The sequence below is a fragment of the Vespula pensylvanica genome, chromosome 3 (genome assembly GCF_014466175.1).
Source record: "Vespula pensylvanica isolate Volc-1 chromosome 3, ASM1446617v1, whole genome shotgun sequence".
In the NCBI taxonomy this organism is placed as follows: Eukaryota; Metazoa; Arthropoda; class Insecta; order Hymenoptera; family Vespidae; genus Vespula; species Vespula pensylvanica.
Genome location: NC_057687.1, coordinates 1,881,775 through 1,903,605, shown reverse-complemented (window position 1 = coordinate 1,903,605; position 21,831 = coordinate 1,881,775). Strand labels below are relative to the sequence as shown.

Sequence of the window (21,831 nt, the reverse complement as noted above, 5' to 3'; positions counted from 1 at the left end):
TTGCGAATTATCATTGTTATATATCATAAATATATATTTAGATAAAATTTCGAACGACAAATATATTTTTATACAAATGGAAATAGGTTACTTCTTGACAAAGTTTATAAACTCAGAGAAATTCATAATTCGATAAGATCGAAAGAAAAATCATGCAATTTTCCTAACTTTTATCTTTATTAATAAAACTTAATAACCAGACAAGACGATACGAGACGAGTTCGATCGAGTTAAAAGGTGGTTCTCGATAAGGAACAAGAAGAAGAGTATGGTAAAAAGAGTTCGAAATAAAAAGAAAACGAAGACGAAGACGAAGATGTAGAAGAAGAAGAAGAAGAAGAAGAAGAAGAAGAAGAAGAAGAAGGAGAAGAAGAAGAAGAAGAAGAAGAAGAAGAAGAAGAAGAAGAAGGAGAGAAGACCAGGGTGGAGGAAGAAAGGACGGAGATTGCGAAAGAGAGAGGTCGGACGAGGTTACAAGGTTACACGCGTCCAGAACAGGGCCCAGCTCGCGTACTGGGCCCGCCTAAGATTCCCACGGTGTCCGCTCGCGGCGAGGCCCCGTCGAGGCCCGGCTTCGCATGCTACTCCACGGTATGCTCTTACGTTATGCGAGAAAGAAAGAGAAAGAGCAACATTAAACTTTGAAAGAGGAAGACACGAATACATATACATACATATATATGTGTGTGTGTAAGTACATGTTTATATATATGTATATCTACATATAGATATATGTATATACATCTATATATATATATATATGTATATATATATGTATGTGTATGTATATGTATATGTATATGTATATGTATATATATATATATAGTATTGATATAGGTATATATATTACGTTTTATATATGTTGATGGAAATATGTATCTGTATATGTATGAGAGAAATAAAGAAAAAGATAGAGAGATAGAAAGAAAGAAAGAGAGGGGGAGAGAGAGAGAGAAAGAGAGAGAGAGAGAAGGCGAGAAGGTGGTACCACGCAACGATCCTGCGAGAACGCGTTATTAATATCTGCTTTCGTTCACCTCAGACCGGCCACGGCGGCGATTCGAGATCGAGTGCGTTGCCTCGATGAACTTCGACTTTTACTACTACCACATAGTCCGTAGATACGTACTCGGAACTCGGCAGACACTTTTAGACTGTAACTCCTGGCATAGCTTGTTAAAATGAAAGAGAAAGAGAGACAGAGAGAAAGAAAGAGAGAGAGAGAGAGAGAGAGAGAGAGAGACAGAGAGAGAGAGAGAGAAGTCTAGCTTTTTAACGTAAACCTCTCTTGTCATCGTAACGAGTATAGCAGTTTGGTATAAGATGTTATTTCTATATATTCGAGATTAGTAATCGAACGAACGTGAACAGACAACTGTGGTTCTCAAAAAGATTGATACGTTGTTTTCTTTCTAAAATATGAGATTTCAAAAATATGCGATGCGCTGGGATTAATGTTTTCTTTTTTTTCTTTTTTATTAGAAATCATTCTATAGTGACGATTAAAATATTTTCTACGTGGAACTTTTTCATTTTGTGCGATTATTTTTTATTTAATTATAATTTGTATTATGTGTATATATACAAATTGTAATTCTTATAATATATATATATATATATATATATATATATATATATATACACGTGTGTATGTGTGTAATAGATATATGTTGAATAGTTCGATTTATACGAGTTAATCATTACCAACATAATTCTTTAATCATTTTATTAATTTTATATTATTATATCTATCGCAGATAGACTAAACTCAAATTTATAACAATCCATTCAACTTATACAAACTTGAGTTAGTTTCATAATTACTGTCGCACTTATCGTAAGTTTCTCGATTTTGTTAAAAAGAAGAAATAAAAGAACGAAAGAAAAGAAACAAGATTACAGATTGCTAACGATTAAGGCATGTAAGATCTTTATGGATTCAACTGTGTATACGCGTATGTATGTATGTGTGTGTGTGTGCGTGCGCGTATGTATCTGTGTATATGATTTCAGTGCGAGGATCATTCACGACATTCTTAATATCTGCTTTCGTTGGTTTCTCATCCACCATGGTTACGCGTAATCACCTACGTTCTTTATATCTTTCTGCCAAACCCACCGTTTACCTTTACTCTCTCTCTCTCTCTCTCTCTCTCTCTCTCTCTCTCTCTCTCTCTCTCTCTCTCTCTCTCTCTCTCTCTCTCTCTCTCTCTCTCTCTCTCTCTGACACATACATATAGCACAGTGGTATTTATACCATGAAGAAGAAGAAGAAGAAGAAGAAGAAGAAGAAGAAGAAAAAGGAGAAGAAAAAGAAGAAGTGGAAGCAGCAACGATCGAATACACGAGTAAATGCGTGATGCACGCTACCGCGTGAATCATTCTCTTTTCCTTCTTCCAACGTCCTACGTGGGAGTTTACTGAGTGAAGGAATTCCATCCGGAAAGAAGAAGCGTTCCTTTGACCCACTCCGATGTTCGTGGGACGCTAACGCATTTCTTTTTCTGCGGGACATTGTAAGTATCATTCCTTTTCATTTTGTGTTGAGTATCGTTGAGAAGGTTAGGGCCAAGTGTTTCATCAATGTGATATGTTTCAGATCGTGAGATTTCTTTAAAAGATTCTAAAAGTTTTATTTTATATATATATATTTTATATGTACATAATAAACATATAATAATATTTTAATAATAGTTTTATTATATATATTTTTATATAGATATTTATAATATAGATTTATATATTTATTATATATATATATTTAAATATATATATATATATATTATTTTTTCTGTTTCAGCGCAAAAGCATTGACATATCTTTCTTTCCAAAACGTTTGTCATTATTATCTCTAATTAATATTTTTGTTATGAAATTGTTCTTATTTCTTACGGAAATATGTATATACTTGTTAATATACAGATTTGATTCAATCTAGATATATCTTGTTAATTGTTATCAAACAATTATTATACTACTTCGGAAATTTATTTATTAAATACCGATTGACAATGATTATATCGATATACTTGAAATGTTTCGAACGTGACGATTTGTTTGAAAATTACGGGAAAATTTATACGAATGAAAGAAACATAAGTTAACGCAGAAACGATATTATCCTTGACCCTACGCAATTTACCCTTCTCCTTCGCAAAACTACTTTCGCGTGTGCGTCCCGTAGACGGAAGGGCTTCTTCATCGCGTAGGGACAAAAAGAGAAGAAAAAAAGAAAACAAGAAAGAAAAAAAATGAAAAAGAGAAAGAAGAAGAGAAAAGAATTATTTCGAAGTCTTTCTCACGATTATGAGAGAAGTACAGGATAAGGTGATTCCCATCGGTTCTAACGTTTACGCTTATATACAGAACAAAATGTCAACAAGACAAAAAAGCAGAAAAAAGAAAAGAAAAAGAATATTTAATCCTTTTAACTTAACAATTTCCTTCTGGTTAATTAAATATATTTCACGCCTACTCAGAGAGATATGATCTGAATCACTTGACATCGTTAATGTTTCTACTTGTTTATAACACCGAAGAGATATTAAATTCTGAAATTTTAACATCTTATACATAGATTTACATTCGAGGATTGAACTGGATTCGAATGTAATTACCGGTACGAGGGATTGAGTAAGACGATGAATGAGACAAAGATAGAAATATAGAAAGACAGAGATTGAAAGAAAAAGAGAGATAGAGATAGAGACAGAGAGAGAGAGAGAGAGAGAGAGAGAGATAGAGAGAGAGAAACCGAAAGAGAAAGAGAAAGAGAAAGAGAAAGAGAGAGAGAGAGAGAGAGAGAGAGAGAGAAAGAGAGAGAGAGAGAGAGAGACGAAATAGGAAACGTATAACGGAGAGAAGAAAGAAAGACGGAGACTCTCGGGCAATGCAAATAGCAACAGCCGTTAGTCGGTGGAACCCACCTGCCTTGCATCTCGAACCAGTCCACGATAGACGTGGGCAGACACGTATCCAACCTGTCCACTCGGTTGGAGAACGCGCGTGCGCGCGAGCGAGCAAGCAAGCGAGCGTGCAAGCGAGCGAGCAAATAATCAAGCGAGCCCGTTCGAAGCAAACACGAGCGTGCTTTATGTTTGTTATAACGCACCTCTTGCATATCCGTTCACCACTTATCCACGACCATTCGCAACCTGTCTTTCGCGAGCATAAAGAAGAATAGAAGGACGAATAGATAAGACTCGATGATGCTTCTTAAACACGGAAGAGGATAGTTTAAACGTAGATACTAGCCGTCTTTTGCGGTCGAACTTTCACATTCTGATATCTCGGTGAATCTTCAAAGACAGAGAGGGAGAGAGAAAGAGAGAGAGAGAGAGAGGATATACAAGATACTTTATAACATACTAAAGAGAAAGAAAAATTCATGGAATCGTGTATCTCGTTAGGATATTACTCGACGTGTAGTTCTTGAATAGAGATCAGTAAAATATTTAATGTGGTTTTTCAATAAATTAAATGAAGTACCTTTAAAGCTCGTATTTTAGAATAAACCGAAACATTTTCTTCGTTACACAATAATAATTCTTGGATTTGATTAAACTCGATGAAATATGACGTTTCGTTGGATCAAATTATTTGACTTATCAGTCAAAATTTTTTATTTAATAATCCGATATTAAAGGGCTTTTTAATAGTAATAGTATTTGAGATAGATTTTATCGATAAATACAACAATTCGTTTTACATTTTTCACATTTTGTTCAAATCGAAAATATTTCGATATTATTAACAAGTGAAATATCCAAGAGCCTTTAATCATCGTATATTTTAGATCGTTTTATTGATAGATAAACGCAACGATTAATTATATATTTTTAATATGTTAGATGATCGATATTTTGCTATTATTTTCGATCGTTATCGTAATATCGATAAATATTATATAACGTGGCTGGTAAAGAGCGTAAAAGGGGAAAGAGGATATATATATATATATATATATATATATATATATATATATAAGAGAATGCGATAATGTTGATAGTGATAATGATGTTGATGATGGTGGATAGTCTGTTTCCTATGTAAACCGAGCGAAACCAAGAGATACCGCGTGCGAGTGAGCGAGTGAAATGGTGCACCGTGGTGTGCCGTTGAATATGCATTTCGGACACGACCACCGATTGTAATCCCCCAACAGACGGTGTCAGGCTCTCTTGACCCGCCAGTTTTGTCATGGTAATGTGCCTACTTTGTATATTAATGTTCGGAAAGAGATTATACGGGTAAATATGGGGAAGTGGATGTTCTATTAATAGTAGTAAGCGTGAACCATCGTCGGTTGGTTCCAGTTAAACTCGTCCTTCGAGTACTTACTTCTCCTCCATTCCCTCTTCTTCATCTTTTCCTTCTCTTTCTAGAGTCATCGATCGATCAATAAAGAAAAATGACGATAGCAACGAGAATAGATGATCGAGAAATCTCGGAAGGATCTAAACGATCCAGCTTTGCCTGTGTTGTATTGTAGGATGATAGCTGGCGCCTGAGCATCGTTCACGGTCTCGTGCATCGTTTGATAGCATGTGTAAGAAAGGAAGAGAGAGAGAGAGAGAGAGAGAGAGAGAGAGAGAGAGAGAGAGAGAGAGAAAGAAAGAGAGAGGGTATGAATATTTTCTTTCAATAATCGCAATGACTAACTTTGTCATTAACTGGAGAGAATTTTCCAAGAGATAAGACGAATCCGTGTAAGTACGTGTCCGTACAACGTAGAAAGAAAAATAACAGGAAAGATGATTTGTTTACATGAATAAAGAGAGAGAGAGAGAGAGAGAGAGAGAGAGAGAGAGAGAGAGAGAGAGAGAGAGAGAAGACTTATGATCTAGAAAATGTTAATCGTTCAACGAGAGAACGAACAATACGACGCCACAATACGTTATTAATCTATTCGAAAACGTATTAATTAAAGAAAACGAACGATTAAGAAAAAATAGAAAATAAACGAAGGAAAGTATTCACACGTCCTTGAGAAAAGATCAATAGATCGATATGTAAGAATGTAAAGGGAAAAGAAAAAAGAACAATGATCAAAGCACGAATAGTAAAATCGTGGATATACGATGTAAAAACGATCGAGAAATCGGATAATTCGATTAATACGACAGTAATTCTAATTTGCTTTCATTTTTTTGAACGTACACCGAAAACTCGTCGTTCATCCTCGCAAGTGAAAAATTCAAATTAAAGGAATATCTACGTTTAATAAATGACATTGTTCATGACACTAATCGTTATATGGACCGTTTATTTCGAAAGTGGTGTAAGTCCATTTTTTTAAAAAATGAGATATCACATAACTCGTGATTAATTTATTATAAACTTTTTATTTATAACTATATTTAATATCCTAATATTAATATCTTAATATTTATGTTAATATTTAATATCTAAAAAAAATGTCGTTACTTCGTTGAATAAAAAATTATCGAATAAAAGAAATTCCATAGCAATATAACATGCATGCTAACCTTCAATTTCCTCGAAACAACAAAAAATGCAGGACTTGCATCACTTTCAAAATAATCGATTCGTATCTTCCACAGAAACTAAACCAAAAAAAGATACGATAGTTCAATAAAATTCTGATCGATAAAATTGGATCGACGAGAAATAATTAATCGAACATTATATACATTCGTTAATGTATCGTACGGAGTAAACTATTATCGGATATCACCGGAAGGATCCACAGAAGCGGAGTCGCGCGTTCAAACGCCGTTTTCTTTTCTCATCCTCGTTACAAGCAAGCTTAGCTCGTTCGACTAGCTCAACTCGCTTTGAACGAAGACGAATACGAATACGAAGACGAAGACGAAGACGAAGACGAAGACGAAGACGAAGACGAAGACGAAGACGAAGACGAAGACGAAGAGGAGAGAGAGTATTCCTCCTTATCCTTCTATACCTCTTTTCTCCTCTTTCCTCTCTTCTGCTTCTTTACCTCCTCCTTTCCCCTGAGGCTCCTCTTCTTCTTCGTCCGCGGCGTGTAGAGAGACCGAGTCCTGGCTGCCGGCCGGATTACTAATCATTTCCCGGGCCCGAGAAACCTCGCTAATTGATTAAAGTCACGATCCTGACCCTGCCGTAATATCGGCAATCTCTGCTTGGCGCACGCTGCTGAGGAAGAAAAGATAGAGAGAAAAAGGTCCAAGGGAGAGAGAGAGCGAGAGAGAGAGAGAGAGAGAGAGAGAGAGAGAGAGAGAGAGAGAGATGGTCCGCTCGATGTGCCCGTCTCGCGTACATTTTTTTCTCCCCTCGCTCCTCCCCCACCTCCGACGATTTTTCTTCTTCTTTTTTTTACTTTCTCCCCTTCATAGTCCGGTCGTTTTGGTTTTGCCGTCCGTTCGTGAACGGGCCGGCCATCCTGCATCGTCGTGTCTCTCTCTCTCTCTCTCTCTCTCTCTCTCTCTCTATATATATATATATATATATATATATATATATATATATATCTTTCTCTCTCTTTCTCTCTCTCTGTCTGTCTCTTTCTTTCTACCTCCATCCATTGTTGCATCCTTCCACCCCGGCAAGGGAAACAATGTCTAATTTCAGTTACTGCAGCCATAATGGCCGTCGTTGCAAACAGCGAGCCCAGTCTTCGACGCTGCTGAGAGATAAGTGAAATCCAACGGGCGGTCGCACATCGTTCGAGTCGATCCGAACGATAGTCATGTCCTTTTTTATACTTTTAGATGGCTGCTCGACGTACTCGTTTTTTTTTCTTTTCTCTCTCTCTCTCTCTCTCTCTCTCTTTCTCTTTCTCTCTCTTTCTCTGTTTCCGTCCTATCTTTTTGTCTCTGTCTCTTTCTTCTTAATAAATAGGTATAGATGTATATTCAGGACAATACATAAATGAAAGCAAACGAGATATTTGCCGTTAACGACCGACATAAAGAACGAAATCGAATCGCAATACGGTCGATCGTGAGCGTGATAAAGAAAGGGAGAAGGAAATACAATATATAATATCGGACGTCATTAAAGATTGCGATTATCAATGAAATTACGATAAACGAGGAACTATAGTCGGATCGATATAGTGCTGTAGAGGAAAGGGTATGGGGAGGGGAGAGAAGTAATTTCGACAAAAGTCGAAGATGCTGGGGGATACTCCTTCGATGTATACCTATTTTCAGTCGTGATACGCCCGCGTAATTATAACGGGCTATATAGGAGTGAGCGAGAATAACAGAGAGAAAGAGAGAGAAAGAGAGAGAGAGAGAGAGAGAGAGAGAGAGAGAGAGAGAGAGTGGGCCGTTTGATAATGACTTTCTGAATGCAGGTCTGTGAAGACGAAATTAGGGTTATTTGCCTCTCTCTACTCGACCTGCTCCTCCTGACTCCTCCTCCACGTGTGCGTCTTGTCTTCCTCTTTTGTTCAGGCGTTAACGAAGCTTCTCTCTCTCTCTCTCTCTCTCTCTCTCTCTCTCTCTCTCTCTCTGTGTGTGTGTGTGTGTGTTTCTCTGGCTCTTTCTCTTCTTTCTGTCTCTCTCTCTTTTCCCGTGACACAATACACGATTCTTATTTCCATCTTAGGACAATAACACCGATCACGATCAACGATGTTTAATGTAAAATGTACTCTATACATATTGTGTAAACGAAGATAAGAAAAAGGGTAATAAATACAAACGAAGAATTTTGAATATAACAGTTAAATCGATGTAAAATAGAGAATCATTTATATATATACATACATACATACATACATATATATATATATGTATTCATGAAGATTCTGTATATATATATATATATTTTTTTTTCGAAGACAACAGTTAAATCGATGTAAAATAGAGAATCATTTAGATGCATAGATATATGTATTTATGTACATATAAATGTATATACACGTAGGTATCTACATATATACATAGATAGACCTTCGTAGTTCTGAGCTTTCGCAATTAAGGGTTAATTAAATTGAGCGGCTTCCTAGATTTCTGTAATCATCGCGGACAGTATCTGCGGGGTAATCTTCAGCGCATCCTGTCTGCCTGGAGGGCCCCACGGAAGGAAGGGGCCCTCGAGCTAAGGTCATGCACCCCGCTGACCTCGGACCACTGTCTCTCTCTCTCTCTCTCTTCTTCTTCTTCTTCGTCTACGCTCCACCTCCTCCTCCTCCTCCTCCTCCTCCTCCTCCTCCTCCTCCTCCTCCTCCTCCTCCTCCTCTTTCGCGGACTCTTCCTCCACCTTCGTCGTTTCTTCTTCTTCTTTTTCTTTTTCTTGTAGGTACCTTGCAAAAGAGAGAGAGAGAGAGAGAGAGAGAGAGAGAGAGAGAGAGAGAGAGAGATACCGGTCGAGCACACACGGACGTTACGTGCCCCGGCGCGAAGGAACTCGAATTATTATCAAAGAAGACCGGGGCATCGGATAATGGGCGGATGTCGCTGTGACAGAGCAGAAAAGCGACGTATCTCGCGAAGTTTCTGTGGGAAAAAGCGCGACATTTACTTCTCTCTTTTTCTCTATCTATCTATCTATCTATCTATCTATCTATCTATCTCTCTCTCTCTCTCTTTCTCTTTCTTTTTCTCTTTCTTTCTCTATCTCTTTCTCTTACGAATTCGAACGATCCGAGAGAAAAAAAAGAGTGATATAAAAGCGAGCTCATGAACGAATTGAAATCTTTCTTTTCGATTTGTTCGAGCTAAGATTCATTTACATATTCGTATATGAATTAATCTATTCGATCGAAACAACTTTTTTTTTTTTTTTTTTTTTTTTTTTTTTTTTTTTTTTTACTAAGAAATAAAGATTGACAAATAATGCGATTTAATTATAAGACGATTTATTTGTGATTGTTATTTTGGGTAGAGTGAAATTGAAGAATTCGAGTAGGTATGCAAGAAAAATTTTGAAAGAAGGTTTTATAAGACGTGGAGCAGAAATAAGAACGTTTTTATGATACGACTTTTATCGATGTAAATGAAGTCCTACGTAAAATTTTCTTTAAGAACTAGAAAGCTATTGGATATAATGTGATATGAAAAATGAATTTAGGGATGTGCTGACAAAATATATGTTGAAAATATATGGAGGATGCAATTTCTTCGTTTGTTGCACTTTACATGCTTTATTATTGTTTGACAACAACTACACCAGTCAAAATCAATGAAATCTCATAGTAAAATTATATACGTATTTGTATTCGTACTAATGAAACAATAAATATATATATATATGTATATATAAAATAATATATAAATGATATAATAACGATAAAAAAGATATATACGTTTGTAAATGCACGAAAATAATATACGTACAAATAAAAACTAATATAGTTTAAGAAGATCGTTCATCGAACAATTAAAAGTCAAAGGATTAAATAAAAAATTCCAAAAAAAAGAATTTCATTGACAAATATTATTACTAATAAAAAAAAATATATATATACATGTATATATAAAGTAATATATAAAAGATATAATGACGATAAAAAAGATATATACGTTTGTAAATGCACGAAAATAATATACGTACAAATAAAAACTAATATAGTTTAAGAAGATCGTTCATCGAACAATTAAAAGTCAGAGGACTAAATAAAAAATTCCAAAAAAAAGAATTTCATTGACAAATATTATTACTAATAAAAAGAAATATATATACATGTATATATAAAATAATATATAAAAGATATAATGACGATAAAAAAGATATATACGTTTGTAAATGCACGAAAATAATATACGTACAAATAAAAACTAATATAGTTTAAGAAGATCGTTCATCGAACAATTAAAAGTCAGAGGACTAAATAAAAAATTCCCAAAAAAAGAATTTCATTGACAAATATTACACGATACATCGATCAACGATCTTATAAATTAATTTTTCCTACCAGTCGCCAAGAATATAACGTAAACAAAAAAAATGATAATAATAGAAAAAAAAAGGAAGATAGGTGTGGAGCATAGGGAGAAGAAAAAGGAGCGTGAAAAGTTATTTGGTGACCTTCTTGTGTATGTCCATCGAGTAGTGACCATTTTTTGCTCGAACAAGGTCAGATCTTATCTGCATCGCGAGAAGCCAAGTTCGAGCGTTCCTTGAAGAGGAGAAGAACAAGAGGATGAGGAAAAGGAGAACGTGGAGAAGGAGAAAGAGAGAAAGAGAAGGAGAATGAGAATGAGGAGAATGAAGAGGAGGAGGAAGAGGAGGAGAAGATTGAAAAGTGGGGGTAAGGCGTGAGAACACCGTCGGCCTTTCCGTCGGCCTTTCCGTCGGCCTTTCCGCAGGCCGCTATTAACCCTGAAACTACCAAAGGGGCCCCGAACGGACAACGAAATCGGCTCCTCTACGACGTGTTTTGCAAGATCGACGGATCTCGTGTTATCTTTTTTTTTTCTCTCTTTTCTTTTTTTCTCTCTTCGTTTCTTTTTTCTCCTTCTTTTCCTTCCTCTCTTTTTCTATGTGAAATACATAGGTATGTAGGAAAAATTTCGAAAGAATGTTTTACAAGGCGCGGATCAGTAATAAGAACGTTTTTATGATACGATGTTCAATCTTGCCTTGGTAAGATTTTTCTAAGAATTCCAAAGTTATTTGGGTGTAAATATTATTTTAATTTGTTTAATTGTTATTATTGTTATTGTTGTTGTTGTTGTTGTTGTTGTTATTTTTATTTTTTATTTACAATTTTTTAATTATTTTTCATTTGCATTTTTTTAATTAAGCTGGTCAGTAAGATTGGAACGTTTTGGGAGAAAATTGAGTTTTTTATATTTGAGGTATTATAAAAAAAAAAAAATTGTTTTGAATCTAGATAACGTGTAGTGATCAAGTTGAATAAAAAAATGTTTAGTTAATAAAGTGTCGAAAATGATTGGACAAATTTGATCTTAAGTGATTTCAATAATGATGATATGTAATAAATTGCTTCCTTTTAATAGCTTATCTATATGAAAAATTGATAAGAAAGAAATTATCTTGACATGATCTCATATTTATATTTACAAAGAATGCTTTGTACGCATTTCACGAATTATCTGGATAAGTTTCGTATTATAAAAATATTCTCGTATATTTCCGATCTTATTCATATTGTTTAATAGATAGTTTGTACTTGTTGATATATTAACAATACGATTTTTAATTATATATATATATATATATATATATATCTGCAAAAAAAAAATAAAAAAAAATTTCAATTATGAGGAAATTATACGAATAATTTGTTTTATCATTGCTTGAAGTAATTAAATATTAAACGTTAATAAAATAAAATATAAAATTAAATCAATTTACATAAATGGAACTTCGTAATCTTTGATTTAACAGAATATTTTTTAAAACTCAAAAAAGAAAAAATAATTTGTAATAATAGTTCTGATAATCTGTAACAGATGGTCTATCTAATAAAATAAATCAACTATGTCAAGGTCCTTGAAACTAACGGTACAAATATTCAAAAAATTGAAACTTGTTTGTTTGTTGACAAATAAAATAACGTTCGTAAACACCGGAGTAAAAATATAATAAAATAATTTCTATCGAACTTTCATGTACTCGCTGTATACTGTACGTAAACAAGTTATTTAGAACATAAAAATAGCAAACTATTTATAACTTTGTCAAGGTCAATCTTTCGTTCGATGTTGATTAATTGCAAACATTTATTAATAAGTTGAATGATTACAACATATACGCCATCTAAATTCTATATTTTTTTCTTTTGTACTTGTATTATAGTTCAGCAAACACCGTATGCCAATAATGTGTACCTATTTCTGACTTTTCCTCTCGCAAATATATTATAAATTTGTTTTTCTGTTCCTTTAATTACACCCTTTTAACGAAGCATTTTTTAAGATCTAACCCAATTAATCTTTTCGAAGAATTAGCGAGATACGTCATTTTCCATGTACTCGACTTCCTCTTTTTTCAAATCATTATTAAATCAAATGGATATAGTTACATATATACGTGTATAAAATTTCTTAAGATGTGTGTATATCTTATTTAATGTAGTTATGTATATATTATGTGTGTGTGTGTGTGTGTGTGAGATTGTTACGCACTCGTGGTTTGGAATATAAGAAAAAGAGATTTTCTTTTCCTTGCCCTTTTTAAGATACATTCCAGACTTCTTATTAATTTCTGAGAATCTTAGTATAATGTGTGTATATGCGTGCATACGTGCATGCATGCTTGCATGCGTGCGTGCGTGTGTATATGCATGATGTGTGTGTCTGTATCTCTCTCTCTCTCTCTCTCTCTCTCTCTCTCTCTCTCTCTCTCTCTCTCTCCTTCTTTCTTTTTCTTTTTCTGTGTGTATATGTATGTATATAGATAAAAATCGATCTTTAATTTTTCTTCGTAGATCGTATTTGAAATATCTTGTCACGACTTGGCTTAAAAACGTCGCAGTAGAAAAAGACGACTCTCGCCAGACGCAACATACGTGCTACATTGAGAAATCTTGACGACCAATACGTTCTATTTCTCGTCGCCATTAACATTACAACTACCGAAGTAGTTCAAATAATTCATCTCAGATCTCTTATTTTTAAAATTAACGAAAGAACACGATGTTTACTAGAAATTTTAATTAAAAAAAAAAATTTTTAAGTCTTCGTTGAGTTCATTGTTAATTTGTTCATTATTAATTTGAATGAATTGAGATTAAATCGTATCGTAAAAGTTATAAAATTAAATCAATTAAAATTAATAAAGAATGAATTATATTTTCTTTCAAAGTATATATCAAATTCACAGAGATTCTACGTAGAAATATAACGTGTTGGTAAAAATAAATCGATAGTTCTAATATTCACAGAGATTAGAAATATACTTTCGTATTAATTAATTTCTTCTTTTTTCTCTTTTAATAAGAAAAAACAGGATCTTTGCGATTTGATTAATCCGCGATTAAAATATCTTATTATGAAAAATCTTTTTGTGTGTTTTAATATAGCTTTATTAAATGAGCGGACATACGTATCCGCTTTCGATGTAAATTGGTTAAGAGATATATTACTACCACCTTATTTATCATCATCATCATCATCATCATCATCATCATCATCATCATCATCATCATCATCATCATTATTATTATTATTATTTGTTATTCTCCTCGAAAGATTTTTCTCCCTGATTTCTTTCTTAAATTTTCTTTTTCACTGACATACGTTGTTAAGAGAACTCCGTGACGCGAGCATTCGGTATGTAAGTTTATTATATGTTTTTTTCCCTCATTTTTTTCTTTCCTTTAGACGACATACTCGCCCGATCGTAATAAAGACGAGAACATTCTGGCTGGCGTAACGGAGCTCGCGAGGACGTTACGTTTGCTCGCGACAGTTTCGATAAACGCACATCTTGTATTTTGATAGAAACTAAAAGTTTATCACGAATCATCGAGATCAACGAAGGAGAAATTCTCCAGTTGAATAAACTGGAATAAATGTATTCGTTTTATACGTTTTTCGTCGTCACGATCAAACCTACTATGTCCTCTCTCTCTCTCTCTCTCTCTCTCTCTCTCTCTCTCTCTCTCTCTCTCTCTCTTTCTTTATATATATACATATCACACGTATATACATACATACATACATACGTATATATATATATGAAATTAAGTCTAATAAGTTTGTTTGATAAAAAAGGGTTCAGTACAATGCATACCTTCCCGGCGCATGCCCATCTTCAAGCACTTCTTCAGCCGGCAGAACTGGCACTGATTTCTGTGATGCTGGTCGATGGGACAGTTTCTGGTTCCCCGACACGAGTACGTCAGGTTCCTCCTGACACTCCTCTTGAAGAAGCTCTTGCATCCTGAAAGCAAAAGGAAAATACGTGCTCTCGTTAAACCACCTTCGTCCTTTCATTTCAACTTCAACTTCTTGACCACGACACGTCGACGTAGTATTACGTTCGATCGTTCGAAATATTAAACTACGAACAAGTTAACTGGCTAACTAGCTAACTAGCTAGTTCGATGAGTAATACGTAAAAAATTAAATAAATATTCTTGATGATTCTCGTCATATTTATTAATTCGTACAAACTCTTGTATTCCATATTATATTATACAACTACGTTTATTATATGTTAATGAAACGTATTGCTATATATTATTATTATTATTATTATTATTATTATTATTATTGTTATCATCATCATCATTATTATTATTATTATTATCGAGACAACATGGCCAAGCCAATTAAGATTTAATCGATTAAATCGCATTACCGTTAAAGACCACCGTAACGGCATTCGAGTTGATCTCGATCGAGACTCGATTGTTATCTCGTGCACCTACTTATACTTTTCTTTACTCGGTTATTCAATTAAAAAAAAAAAAAAATGGTTAAATGTATAATATATCGAGCGATGAAATGAGTACGTCACGAAAATTATGGAAACAAAAATGAGCAAATTTGAAGTTCAAGAAAAAGAAGGGATAAAAAAGAAAAGCAATAACGAACGAACATTTTCGACGATTTCAATGAAATTGCGAATGAGAGAAAATAAAAACATAAAAAAATACTGCATATTTTTATTTATTTATTCATTTATTTTTTATTCGTTTAAAAGAAGATCTAGTTAAACTTATACGAATAAAATGTTGGCAGCAAAACGGAGAAAATCCTTTTGTATCTTCATTTTGCACACGAGTTTCACACGATGAAAAAAAAAAAACAGAGACAGAAAAAGATATGTTTTATTAGAACTCGAAGAGAAGAGTCGAAAGTGCCGACCGACCGAGTCGATCACGAAAATCCTATTAGTTGTTGTCTCGATGAGATCGAGGACTATGTTCTCTCTCTCTCTCTCTTACTCTCTCTCTCTCTCTCTCTTTCTCTCTCTTTCTCTTACTCGTTCACTCACTCTTCGTTAACCTCGATAAGTAACGGTAAGCTTTCCTTTCGATTATTCTTAGCATTTCGAGATGCACGTCTTAGATTTTCTATGACTCGTTGTAAAAAGAAAAATAAATTATTGCATTATCCATCAAGATATTTCAACAGATAATTCTAGATAATCTCTAACCCTTGGATAGCTTAAAAGAACGCGCTTTTCAACGGACGATTCGTTGTTTCTTGTAAATCGTTAGAAAGAAAAAGAAAAGAAATAACGATAAAAAGAGTAAAGAAAAAAGAAAGGGATCGTCAAAGAAAGAAAAAATTCAATATGTCGGAACAAACTTCATCGAACGAAGTCTTACTTATCGGATACTTCTGATAAGATACTTCCCAAAGGGATTAATATTTGGATAACTTCGTAAAACGTTACACCCCCATCGTGGATATCTCTCTCTTATCGTTAAACATTCGTGAAACGAACTTGAAATTCCCATAACGGACTAGAATTCGAGAAGCTAACTATGCGAAACAACGGAGGAGTTCTGCTCTTAGGATAAAGGACGCTGTAAACGCGTTGCAAGACGCTCGTAAAGGACTCAAAGGATATTCTGAGAGTAATAGAGAAAGACAGAAAGAAGGAGAGAGAGAGAGAGAGAGAGAGAGAGAGAGAGAGAGGAAAAGAGAAAGACAAAGAGAGAAAGAGAGAGAGGATCAACGTTCTTCGAATATTACCTATGTCAAAGAGAAAAGAAAAGAAACATCTTTCTTTTATGCGTAACGATGACCACGAATATACTCTCTCTCTCTCTCTCTCTTTCTTTCTCTCTTTCTCTCTATCTATCTATCTATCTCTATCTCTTTTTTTCTTTCATAACTATTTTCAAGGACATAGTTCTGAATTTCTTCAACATCCACTTCTTCTTCTTCTTCGTCATCATCGTAGTCGTCGTAGTCGTTGTACTCGTCGTAGTCGTCGTCGACGTCGTCGTCGTCGTCGTCGTCGTCGTCGTAGTCATCGTCGTCGTCGTCGTTGTCGTCGTATCGTAGTCGTCGTGTTGTCGTCGGCACAGCGACCACCGCTGAGAAAGGGAACGCGGGGTCGCCATAACTACAAATTGCATCGTTACACGCAAATTACGCGATTATAGTGCGCAAGGCAACCACTAGGAGACGCTGTTCTTGAGTCTCCTTCACATATGCGGTGCTACCTGGTACCGCGCAAGAAGCGAGAGTGATAGAGAAGGGTTGATACTCTTAGGTGTATAGGGTGGACCGAATAAAGTGTTACGAGAATTGTAAAGTGAAATTAGAAGTATGTTGATAATATCGATATATGGTATTGGACGGTTGTGTTAAATTAAATGAGATAATACTAAGGTTTAAGTAAATTTTCTATAGTATTTTCTAATTATTATTCTCTAATTATATTTTTGATATAATATATAATTAGAAATAATAGTAAAATAATAAGTAATTCTAATAATCATATATTATTCTAGTTATCATATTTCTAATCATCTTGAGAGATGTCATCGTCATGAGAATGATATTTTAATATATTTTATATATATATATATATATATATAAATATATATGTTTATATGTAATACAATATATTATATTTTCTAAACACACTTTTACATTTTACACTATTAATAACTCCTCAATTTAATTATTTAAATTAATTAAATTAAATTGTAATACTCAATAAATTAAATTGCTTTTGTTTCCCATAATACCAGCTCACATCTTTTTACCTTATATCATATTTTATTAGAACACAATCCAAATTACTATCCTTAATGGTTCGAAAGAGTATCTTGTAACACATTATCTGTACCACCCTATATATGTACAAAGTACATATATGTAGACACACGCGTACACGCATACGTTATACCTATAGTTCTATACCAGCTTAGAGAGAACCATGCGTAACCTAACTGCAAGGGAAATAGATAGAGAGAAAAGGACAGAGAATCGTGCAAGTACACTGTTTATACTTTCAGATTGCAGCTTGCACAGCCCCCGGAGCTCAAATTGCTCGCGTCATTGAATTTTCATTGCTCGGAGACTCGTTCCATTCCGTGTGCTACGAGTGGCTGAAACGGCGCGAGCCTCGGCACCCTTCTTCCGCCTTTCGAATGCCTCGAAGAGAAGCCGATCCTACTACGCGAGAAGGGATTCCTGCTGTTGTCCTTTAAAGGGTACGTAGCTAATAGTCTAGCCGGACGATTTGTGGCCACGCTATTCGTCTTACGCTCGTAACTTGGATGAAAAGGACAGACGGATAGATACATAGACGAATGGATGGATAGATAGATAGATAGATAGATAGATAGATAGGTAAGTAGTTAGAGAAATAGAGAGAAAGAAAGAGAAAAGTTCGCATAAGAAATTATTATACTTACATCGAATATTAATATTGTATTTTTAATCGATTAGATAAATATATATAACCAATTAATTGTATGAAATTTAATCGAATTTAATTCATAGACATCTTCGAAATTTATATATTTCGTCAGTTATAATAATTATTATATTAACTCGTATATTAATATCGACTATAATAAATTATAAACAATAAAATCGTACGGTATTGTAAAGATTATCGATTAGTTTTTATCTTTTTTATTTATTTATTTATTTATTTATTTATTTATTTATTTATTTAATTTATTTTCTCTTTTATTTATTCCAACGATATAATCTCTGCACGCGACATGATTAACAAAGTCTACTATATAGGCACGATTAATCAAATTGATTCAAGAATACCTACATAACAAGTGATTTTTTCTATCATTTCTTTTCGTCGATGTATGGTGAATGAAAAAAAAAAAGGATACAAAAAAGAAGAAGAAAAAAGATTAAGTAGAAAAAACATAAGTTGATTCCTTTTTCTCGATCTTAACGAGATTCGATTTTAATAGGTCACATTTGTAATAATGCTAATAACGAAATGATTACGTTCGTTTGATCGACAATGTTCAAGGGTCGTTTGATTTTCAATCTGTCGTAAGGCCTCGCGACGAGGATTATTCTCGTCGATCGAAGGAAAGAAAGTTTACGATCGAAACGCGATACGAATGCTCGTACCTATGCGATAATCATCGAATTAGCATCAGGATCTCAAGGATTCGAGCATGCGACCGTAACGATCGCCTCTCGAAACGAGTCTGCTACGGCTATTTTGCATAGCGAGAAAATGTATATGTACTCTATCTATGTATCGAAATTGGTGCGTACGAGAAATCGGATCGGACTTTGAAGACACACAGAGAGATAAATAGATACATGGATAGATAGATAGATAGATAGATAGATAGATAGATAGATAGATAGATAGATAGATAGACGAGAGAAAGAGAGAAAAAATAAACGATGAGTTCCACCGAGTCACTCTTTCGGAAAATAAGTACTTACACGTTGTGACAGAAAGTATCAATTCCGTCAAATCGACGGAAGAGGATGATAAAAGAAAAAGAAAACAAAAAGAGGATGGAAAAAATTAATCACTGAAAACAAAAATTGTTAATAGTATCTCAATCATACTTTTTCCTCTCTCTCTCTCTCTCTCTCTCTCTCTGTCTTTCTCTCTCTCTCTCTCTTTCTTCGTCTGTCTTTCTCTCCCTCGTCATCAATTCACCCATTCTAATGTCATCTCGTCATTCAGGAAGGCGGAGATCGTTTCGTTTTTCCGTGAAAATTGCGAAGCATGCTGGAAGTCAGGCACGCGTATCTGCACGTAATAAGCAGACGATCATCTTTCGAGTATGACTCACGAAAATGACTCGAGTTAAAAAAAAAAAAAAAAGAAAAAAAAGAAAAAAAAAGAAAAAAAGAAAGAAAGAAAAAGAAAAGGAAAGGAAGAAAAAAATTAAGAAGAAGAAACGAGGAAACGTTACCGTTTCGTGGTGCATTCACGACGAAATAAATAATTCAATAATTGCCATTACTAATTGGTAATAATTAATTATATTACATTGATAAATTACTGAATATTCGAAACGATAATTGAGACGATGTTATACGATAAGATGATTAAATAAATACATAATTTAATTCAAGGTTTGTCATTGTTAATTGATAATCTTTAATTACGTTACGTCGACAAAAAAAAATGTCGAATTAACGAATAAGATAATTTAAATAAGAAAAGCCGTTGTACGAATGACAGTACGACATGCAGAATCCTTTTACTTCCCTTTTATTACGTTCTCGAGTTATGGGAAAGAGCGGTCGTATCATCACTGCAAGAGCTTCCCTTCGCTAATTATTTGTCCTTACTTGGTGCGATAAGACGATTCGTTGGGATACATACACTCTGTTAGTTCACTAGTGAGCGCAAATTAGTCGGTGGCGTTGCTCCGTGAATTTATCGGCTTCCCGTCGGAACGATACGCTCTTAACAAACCCTTGATGATAAATAAATCTTTCTCTGTCTAGTTTATTCGCGGAAGAAAAGGAGTTTGATCTAAGATCGTTAAATGATCTAACATGAAGATAGATACATTACTTCATGGAACAAAAGCACGAGACTGGATAAGAAAAAAAAAAAAAAAGAAGAAGAAGAAGAAGAAAGAAAGGAAAAAAGAAAAGAAATAATAATAAATAATTACCTTGTATCACAATTACATTAAAAATATGAATTAAATTGTACATTAAGATCTGACATGGCGATTAATAAATCTCATACTTAAATGAAAATAATACGATACCACGACGATAGAATTTAGATTAAAATCTCAATTTAACACGTATCGTATGGAAGCTAATACGATAAAATTAATACGGCGGCGGGCATGTAAATTACATCGAAATGTGGCTAAAATTATCAATTTACATACCACAGTTAAATTCTGATTTTAAAATATAAATGAAATTCTACATTATGTAAGAAGAATCTAAAGATAAAATTAGACTTTTACAAAATATATATCTGAATATTTATCGCATAGGGTGTCTAAATAAAAAGAAAAATTAAGCCCGTCACAAAGGATAACGAAGCAAAAAGAAAAGAAACAAATAAACAAAACGAAACATTGAAAAGAAACAAGAAAGAAAGACAAAAATAGAGAGAGAGACAGACAGAGAGAGAGAGAGAGACAGATAAATAGACAGACAGACAGACAGACAGACAGACAGACAGACAGACAGGCAAAGAGACAGAGAGAAAAGCAAAAAAGGAACTTAATAAAAATCGTGATTAACAGAAAAGAAAGACGAAAATAAAAAGAAAAAGAGAGAGAGAGAGAGAGAGAGAGAGAGAGAGAGAGACAGACAGACAGATAGACAAAGACATAGAAGAAAAAAAGAAGGAAACAAATCGAGGACCAAAGATAGGGTTCACGAGTCGCTGAAGTTTCGACTCGACCGCGTGAAATTAACGACATTGTTATAATTAATTAGCCCGAAGAGCAGCACTGGTTTCGCCAGGCAAGAGACGCGTTGCTGGTTGCTAGTAGGTAGATAGATAGGTAGACGCACGCGGACGCATGCTAGGCGCGTTTTCTTTGCGCTGGCAAATAGCAAGCGGTGCGCGGGGTTCGTTAGTGGGATAATTGGTCACAGAGGATGCGTCCGGCTAAGTCGCGCCTGGTAATTCTATGCCCGTTGCATATACACCATCTAGAGAGTCCATGTGCGCGTCCGTGCGTGCCGTACATCGTCTTCTTACCTCGGCCAACCTGAGAATCCACTTTACGATGAAAGCTACGATGAAACGTCGATAGTTCGAATGGTTTTTTTAAGGAAGAAAGAAAAAAAATCGCGTTGAATGTAAAAATGACGACGTTCTTGAATTATTACGAGATTGTTTGTCTCCTGTTTGGTTTCTTTTTCTTTCTTTTTTTTTCTTTTTTTTTCTTTTTTCTTTTCCTTCTTATCTCTTTTTCTGTATCGCTGACGAATGTTTAGCGTTAATATTCGATTTTTATTAATTATGTTGATTCTTAAAAAGCGTTTGTTTTATGTTAATTATAAGAAA

The 21,831-nt window shown here is 34.3% G+C and overlaps 1 protein-coding gene across 2 annotated transcripts in view; it reads right to left on the bottom strand.

The window, feature by feature from the left end:
- The window catches only part of LOC122627638 (COUP transcription factor 2), a 118,731-nt gene that overhangs the window by 81,627 nt on the left and 15,273 nt on the right, over positions 1 to 21,831 (bottom strand). Inside the window, exon 2 of one of the 2 annotated variants that reach the window (XM_043808923.1) lies at positions 14,647 to 14,805. In XM_043808923.1, the coding sequence (XP_043664858.1) occupies positions 14,647 to 14,805 (159 nt within the window). The remainder of the gene's footprint in view (positions 1 to 14,646; positions 14,806 to 21,831) is intronic. The other variant, XM_043808924.1, reaches the window with a different exon arrangement.